This window comes from Mixophyes fleayi, chromosome 2 (assembly GCF_038048845.1).
Source record: "Mixophyes fleayi isolate aMixFle1 chromosome 2, aMixFle1.hap1, whole genome shotgun sequence".
Lineage (NCBI taxonomy): Eukaryota > Metazoa > Chordata > Amphibia > Anura > Limnodynastidae > Mixophyes > Mixophyes fleayi.
In genome coordinates this window covers 144,655,115-144,663,491 of record NC_134403.1, presented here as the reverse complement: position 1 = coordinate 144,663,491, position 8,377 = coordinate 144,655,115, and the positions used below count along the sequence as shown (strand labels likewise).

General features: G+C 44.1%; 1 protein-coding gene across 1 annotated transcript in view; it reads left to right on the top strand.

The window, feature by feature from the left end:
* Window positions 1–7,628, top strand: part of MRPL30 (mitochondrial ribosomal protein L30) — a 9,793-nt gene extending 2,165 nt beyond the window's left edge. Inside the window, exons 3-6 of the mRNA XM_075197720.1 lie at window positions 845–944; window positions 4,549–4,700; window positions 6,851–6,924; window positions 7,447–7,628. Of these exons, the coding sequence (XP_075053821.1) occupies window positions 845–944; window positions 4,549–4,700; window positions 6,851–6,924; window positions 7,447–7,579 (459 nt within the window). The 3' untranslated portion in view covers window positions 7,580–7,628. The remainder of the gene's footprint in view (window positions 1–844; window positions 945–4,548; window positions 4,701–6,850; window positions 6,925–7,446) is intronic.
* The last annotated feature ends 749 nt before the right edge of the window (window positions 7,629–8,377 follow it).

The window sequence follows — 8,377 nt, the reverse complement described above, 5'->3', positions numbered from 1 at the left end:
TCGGCTTCCTCAGGTTCTATTGCACCGTCTTTGCCGGGACCTTCCTCATTACAGCCTGACCCAGCCCCTGTTTCTACAGAACCGGCATGGTCTGCAGCTTTTTAAAGGGTTTAGATAAGCTTAACCAGTTGCTTGATTCCCCAAACATCCCGCCTACTAAAAGAAAGAGGCCTAGATCTGTAAATCCCCTTATGGTCCTTTCAGACTCTGAGGAAGGTTCTGAGGATGAGGGGGAAGTTTATTCCGATCCTGACCAGGTTCATCCCTTGGAACAGGAAGAAAATCCTAAAAGCCAATTTATTAATGATTTGGTTTTAGCGGTTAGACAGGCGTTGGACCTACCAGAACCGGAGGATCTTACCCCCAGAGACAGAAGTCTCTTTAAGAAGGCCAAAAGGAAGGCTATCCGTTTTCCCCCTTCTGTAGAACTTAGGGATATTGCTGAAGGGGCATGGAAACAACCTGAAAAAAGGTTCTCTGTCCCCAGAAGGTTCTCTTCCCTGTATCCCTTACAGGAGGAAGAGGTGGTTCGCTGGGAAAGTATTCCCAAGGTGGATATCCCTATTGCCCAATTGGCAAAGCATACCTTACTTCCAGCTCCTGGTTCAGCGTCCCTTCAGGATGCCAATGACCGCAAGGTTGAATCCCAGCTGAAATCCATATTCGCGGCTGCGGGTTCTTCTTTTAGGCCCACATTTGCTTCAGCCTGGGTTGCTAGAGCCATGGAAGCATGGGCAGACCAACTGGCAGAGGCCTTACAGGACTCTGAATTACTTCCCCTAGCCTTGCATTTAAAGGAGGCTTCGGGGTACCTTTATGAGCGGCTGTTTCCTCTTCTATTCAGGCGGCCTCTATATCAGCAAGAAGGACGTTATGGCTGAAATACTGGGAAGGTGATGCGGAATCAAAAAGGTCCGTAGAAACTATTCCTTTTTCTGCAGCAGGTTTGTTCGGCCCGGAATTAGATACCCTCATCTCACAGGCAACGGGGGGCAAAAGCACTTCCTTGCCAGTATATTCTAGCAGGAGCCGAAACCCTCGGGTCAGCTCCTTTCGTCAGCCCTTTTGGGGGACCTCCTTACCTAGAGGACAATCCTTTAGATGCAGACAACCTAATTCTCGAGGCTCCTCTGCCAGGGGGAGATCCTCGTTTGCAGCTAAGCGCCAGGCCTCCAAGACCCAGGAGAAGCCTGTGTCCTGACGACCACTCTGTTCCGCAGGGGGCGCCAGTGGGGGGACGTCTGTCTCTGTTTCAGGAACAGTGGGCAGCGTCCTCCCAAGATCCTTGGATTCGGGAAATTATTTCAGAGGGGTACAGAACAGATCTGTTGGGCCCGGCTCCACAGCGTTTCTTCCAGACTCCGTTACCCCGAAATCCATCAAGAAGGCAGGCTATACAGGACTGTGTCGCTTCTCTTCTGCTTCAGAAGGTCATCTGCAGGGTTCCAGATTACCAGAAAGGACAGGGGTTTTATTCAAACCGGTTTCTGGTCTCCTTTCGTCCCATCCTAAACTTAAAGGGCCTCAATGTGCACTTAAGGGTGGACAAATTTCGGATGGAATCTCTAAGGTCGTTGATAAACGGCCTAGAGAAGGATCAGTTTATGGCGTCTATAGACATAAAGGACGCATACCTCCACATTCCCATTTGGATCCACCATCAGTCCCTTCTAAGATTCTCGGTGGGATCCTTCCACTACCAGTTTCGGGCCCTCCCCTTCGGCCTCTCAACAGTGCCAAGGGTCTTCACGAAGATTATGTCTATAATGGCAGCATGTCTTTACTTGCAGGGAGTTCAGGTCGTTCCTTATTTGGACAACCTGCTCATCAAGGCTTCCACAGAAAATTGCCTACGTCATCACTTATCCCTCACCTTGGCAGTTCTCGAGGGCCACAGATGGCTAATAAATTTAAAGAAATCCCAGATAGTTCCGTGTCAGCGCATGGTTTTCCTGGGACTCATTATGGACACCAGCAAACAAAGGGTGTTTCTCCCAGTAGAGAAGATCAGCTCTATTCAGACTATAACTACTCAGGTTTTGTCTTCTCCCAGCCCCTCAATGCACTTGTGCATGCAGCTCCTCGGAAAGATGGTGGCCTCCTTCGAGACCATTCCCTTCGGTCGAGCCCATTCTCGATGTTTCCAGTGGGATCTATTGTTGAAATGGTCAGGATCACACCTACACCTGAAACTTCAGAAGATCTCTCTATCTCCGAGGGCGACAGAATCGCTTCAGTGGTGGCTGTTTCAGGATCACATGAAAGTGGGCAGATCCTTCGCTCCATGGTCGTGGATCATAGCCACGACAGACGCCAGCCTGAAAGGTTGGGGGGCGGTAATCCTGCACCTCCGACTTCAGGGACTTTGGTCGGTTCAGGAATCAGCCCTATCGATAAATGTATTAGAATTGAAGGCCATTCTTTTGGCCCTCCGGGGGGCCCAGTCCCTTCTCCAGGGACACCCTGTCAGAGTTCAGTCCGACAATGCCACGGCTGTGGCATATGTCAACAGGCAGGGAGGAACCAGTAGTGCAGCTGCAGTGGATATTGCAGCCCAAATATTGGTTTGGGCAGAGCAATATGTTCCGGCAATATCCGCAGTTTTCATTCCAGGAATAGAAAATTGGGAGGCGGACTATCTAAGTCGAAACCATATGATGCCGGGGGAGTGGTCACTCCATCCGGAAGTCTTCCAGTCTCTGGTTCAGAGGTGGGGTCTTCCGGACATAGGTCTCATGGCCTCCAGACCCAACAGGAAGGTTCACAGGTTTTGCGCAAGGGTAAGAGATCCCTTAGCGGTGGCAGTGGACGTCATGACAATGTCATGGGAGTTCAGGATGGGATACCTGTTTCCGCCGATTCCCATGCTTCCTCGCCTCCTCAGACGAGTAAGGCAGGGCGGTCTGCCAGTAATTCTAATAGCTCCCTCATGGCCGCGCCGAGTGTGGTACGCGGACATAATATCTATGGCGGAAGGACAGGGGTTCCGCCTTCCATCTCTAAACGACCTTCTTCTGCAAGGTCCATTCCGTCACCAGAATTTACCTCAGCTCAGTTTAACGGCATGGCTGTTGAAGCCAGCCTCTGGAAGGCTAGAGGTTTTTCCTCCAGCGTAGTGAACACCATGATGCGAGCTAGGAAGACAGTTTCAGCTCGCATCTACCACCGGATTTGGAGAGCCTACATTAGATGGTGCGAAAATAGGACATGCCACTCATCCTCCTTTTGTCTCCCTCGCTTGTTAGCTTTCCTTCAGGATGACCTGGAAGCAGGTCTTAGGTTAGGTTCCCTAAAGGTCCAGGTATCGGCACTTTCAGTATTTTTTCATATGAAATTAGCTGATTTGCCAGATATTAGGACTTTTCTCCAGGGAGTCTTGCATATTCAGCCTCCCTATGTTCCGCCTACAGCACCATGGGATCTCAACATGGTACTGGATATGCTCAAGGAGCCTCCTTTTGAGCCATTCAATGTCCCTAAAGTAGTTTCGGCTTTCCATCTTAACCAGGAAATTGTAGTTCCGGTTTTCTCATCTACTTCCCATTCGGATCAACAATCTATGGAAAAGTTAGATGTGGTTGGGGCTCTCCGCATTTATGTCAAAAGAACTTCCCAGATTACACGTACTGACTCTCTGTTTGTCCTTTATGATGCTAATAAGAGAGGCTGGCCAGCCTCAAAACAGTCCATTGCAAGATGGATTACGTCAACCATCAAGCAAGCTTACATAAAGGCTAACCGTCCTGTGCCGGAGAGACTTACAGCCCATTCCACCAGATCGGTAGGGGCGTCGTGGGCAGCAAGGAATGGAGCTTCTGCAGACCAGCTTTGCAGGGCAGCCACCTGGTCCTCTGTCCACACCTTTACAAAATTTTATCAGTTTAATGTATTTGCATCAGCGGATGCAAATTTTGCTCGTAGTGCTTTACGAGCAGGATTTTTAGAGTAGTCCCACCCTTAGGGGGCTGCTTTAGAACGTCCCCATGGTAAGCAGTGTCCCCCAGACTGGATGAAAGAGAAAAGAGGCTTTATGTACTTACGTTAAATCCGTTTCTCTGATTCCGTCTGGGGGACACTGCGATCCCTCCCTTCTGCTTTTGTTCTGTGTGCTCTTGTTTGACTGGCCTTTTCTCCTTGGGCTTTTTAATTAACTGAACAAGAGAGGGCAGGGGGATTGTAGAGGGGAGGGGTCTGTCGGCAGTACTAAAACTTAACTAGTTAGGTGCCAACTCCCCAAGCTCCCTCCACAACCCATGGTAAGCAGTGTCCCCCAGACGGAATCAGAGAAACGGATTTAACGGAAGTACATAAAGCCTCCTTTTTTTTTTTTTTTTTTATATTTTAAAATGTCTTTTGTACTATATATCTTACATTTTGTTTTATGTGGTGGCTATATAGATTGGTGGTTTAGTAGAGGAATAACATTTCTGGCATATGTACATTGCACACACCAATGAACCACATTATATTAATGAGCTTTAAAAACGTTTATTAAACAGTCATTGTACAAAAAATCCAAATAACACTTATGTACTTTGATTTATTTTTTTCAGGCCTTTCAGCCAAAGCCAGAAGATCATGAAAAGTATGGGGGAAATCCAGAGCAAGCACATAAGTTGCATCTCATCACTAGAATAAGATCATGGGTTGGAAGACCATACTGGGAGAAGGAAATGATAGATAACCTTGGACTGCAGAAGGTATAGTTCTGTAACTGTAACCTAATTTATTGTGTTACAGAAAGTATTATTGCAAATTTTATTTGTCTGCAAGATGTAAAATGCCAATTATTTCTCAAAAAAATGAGCTAACCAATACTATACGTTAACTTGACTAACTTATAATTCACTGAGGACTATGTCCCACTAAGGCAGTCTTAGGCTTACCCCTTAGTCAGAGCTGGGACTTCTAGTTCTACAACAGCTATAAAGCCACCTGTTGCCTAAACCCTAAGGTTATATTAATACAGAATATATATAAAATAACCACATATGTACGGTATTTTTATATTAAGTTAATAGAAGACCTACATGTTTTTCAAAATTGTGAAACATTTGCTATACATTGCTATGCTGTTAAGTAAATTACAATAAACATCATTGGACAACCTCTGATGTAAATTTCCTAACTGATTACTCAGTTAAAATGCTTACTTTTTCTTCCCCTGTGCTCTATTTGTGGCTGCAGCAGCTCCAGAGTCCAAATGTGCATAAAAAGAGCGTAACCTCATTGCAACTTCATGTAGGTCGCATCCTTGGACTCAATTGTTGTTGCGGCTCTAACAGGAGCGCAGGAGATGGTGGAAGTGGCATTGCATTGACCCGTGAAGAACTTTCTGTCATTGTCATCCTGTGTGTTAGTCATTGTTATTGTGAGTGAGTGTGTGCCAGTCTTTTGGTATAGATATGTGTGCGAAGAACGAGATTATATTTTTGTTTAATGTACATTACTCAAGTTTTAAGTTATTATGGGTATTAGACGTTACCTTTATAAAAGCACTCTGACTGTAGTCTCATACTTTTTATGTAGTTACAGAACTCTGTAACTTATATACTTTTTTTTTTTGCATTTGGTGGCACAGTGGTTAAATTTGGGTATGGAGTATCTGTAGTAAAGGTAAAGCCTGCTTGATACTTGCCTTTCACCAGTCATCACAAGACTATAGCCAAATGTACATATGTATAGTTTCAGTCACCAGGTGGTACCCTGTTACCACTTCTTAAGTATTTTGCTTATTAGAAAAGTTATGCATATTATTTATTTATTCGTGTTTATATAACACCAATCATATTACAGAGTGCTCTACAAAGCATATGTAGTCATTCGCATCAGTTCCTGCCTCATTGAAGCTTGCAGTCTAAATTCCCTACAATGTACTAGGGTGCATTTTATCAGCTGCCAATTTAACCTACCAGTAGGTTTTCTGGAAAAAATCAGATCCAGACCCTTTTAGCTAAAAACTAGCTAGCCCCAATACCCACTTGTTTAGCCACTCAGAGTGGATAGCAGCAAGAGGCCCCAGGATAAGTAGGATGGGCGTGGAACTCTTGAACGACATCCAGCTATAAGGGTGCTTAATCGTGGCCCTTCTCTGGGAAGCCTGAATCTCAGATCACAAATGGGAAAGTTACCTTGTATAAAAACACTGACACCAGGGGGTATATTTGCTAAACTGCAGGTTTGAAAAAGTGGAAATGTTGGCTATCATTTTGTAGAATGTACTAAATGACAGCTAGAATCTGATTGGTTGCTATAGGCAACATCTCCACTATTTCAAACCTGCAGTTTAGTAAATATACCCCCAGGAGTTTGGAGGGATGGGGCTGTTTTGGGATCCTGGTTCCCAACAGGACAGTATGAGCAGTGGGCTAACAAGAGCCTGGAAAGACACTGCTGTATCTTAAGACAGACCAACTTTTCTGGAGTGAGTCTACCAAAAGTGGGGAGACATCTGGACTTGGTCACGGCCTGGTTGGCAGAGAAGCAACCAGAGGTTTGAATCTCAGATAGCTTGGAGCAAAGAATCAATAGAAAGAGATATGTAATGCCATTCTCGTGCTCCTGTGTATTCCCTTGTCTGACTGGTGAGGCTGGTTAAAGCTAGTGTGTTTTATTGCATCATATTGTGTGGAGGACGGTTACATCCAAAATATTTTTATCATTATTGCTTGATTTCTGTCTCAGCTGTGATCCTTACACATGCAAATGTGCCCAGATGTCTTATATTTTCGTACCTAACAAAAGGAAAGGGCACCCCTTAGTGGAGACTAGGGACATTCCTACCTCCCTGGTCACAGGTACATTATGCCATATATTAACTTAACTAATATTTGTTCTAAAATGTTTCTAGGCCCACAAGCCAGTTGTACACAAGAACATCCCATCAGTCAACAAACGGCTCAAAGTTATCAAGCACTTAATAAGGTTTGTGCATTTTACGCTTTTGTCTGATATGGTGACTAAACCTGAAATAAGTTGATCCAGTAGGAAATCATCTTGGAGCAGTAACAAATGTGCAAAACTTCCCACTTCTTAGCAAACTTGATTGATATTTGAGATTGTTCAAAAATATGGTTTGTGCATGTCCAAATTTGCACCCTTTTATTGGAGAAAACCACATGTGTACGGTTTCTCTCGCTTATGAATCTAGCTTCTGCTCTCTGTTTGAACTTTGAACTTATCACTTTTCTTGTGATTATGGCCTTCACTAATCCCACTCTTATTTGCAATCTAAGGTGTGGACTTACATATAAAATATAACAATGGGAGTAAACGGGTGGAGATGTCATGATGGGATATGATATGAGGAAAGAATGAGGGAAAATGTGATAGGTGAGAAAGTCACCTCCTTTGCCATGATTTCTGAGGAGGAGGGGTATAATATATATTATTGGCCAATAACAATGGTGACTGGTATAGACATTGTGATTTTATTCTTTTTTTCAGGGTTCAACCTCTCAAATTGCCGTATGGACTTCCGACAGAGGAGGATATGTCAGACACCTACCTGAACAGCACGGGCCAGTTGATGATTCGTAAAAAGTTGCAGCCAGTTGAGACAAAATCACTTGAATCATAGTGCATGTTATTTCTCTGCCATTTGTAAAATAAAGCATTTTTGTACAGAACCTATATATAATTATACAAATTTCCTTATGGAGCTGGCATTGTCTGCTTGGAATTTCTACAGTATGTTTTCTGTGCGGTAAAAAATAAAACATATCTTGTTGTTCTCCACCTAGGACAGGTTTGGCTAACCTGTGGCACTCCAGGTGTTGTGAAACTACAAGCCCCAGCATGCTTTTCCAATATATAGCAGCTTATTTATGGAAGGGTATGCTGGGACTTGTAGTTTCACAACACCTAGAGTGCCACAGGTTAGCCAAACCTGACCTAGGATAATCCCTTTTAATCTGTCTCCGATGTATGGTAACTAGCTGTCATAGAGCTCTATTTTAGCGCTATGGACAGATGCAGTACCGGGCAAAAATCTGCACTTTTCAACCCACCTGCGTTCAGGTAACAGCAGGTTCACAGAAGGAGGAGAGGAGATAATTGTATTAAGAAGGGGTTGTCCACTTTTGGACACTAGGGGGTATATTTACTAAACTATAGGTTTGAAATAGTGGAGATGTTTCCTATAGCAACCAATCAAATACTAGCTGTCATTTTGTAGAATTCACTAAATAACTAGAATCTGACTGGTTGCTGTAGGCAACATCTCCACTTTCTCAAACCTGCAGTTTAGTAAATATACCCCCAGGGTTCATTCTCTCGAACTGATCATAACTTGAATAGCTGAGTTGATGTTTTATAAATTTTATATAATATTATGGCACTAACATACATAATTACAAAGCACACCACACTTGCATAG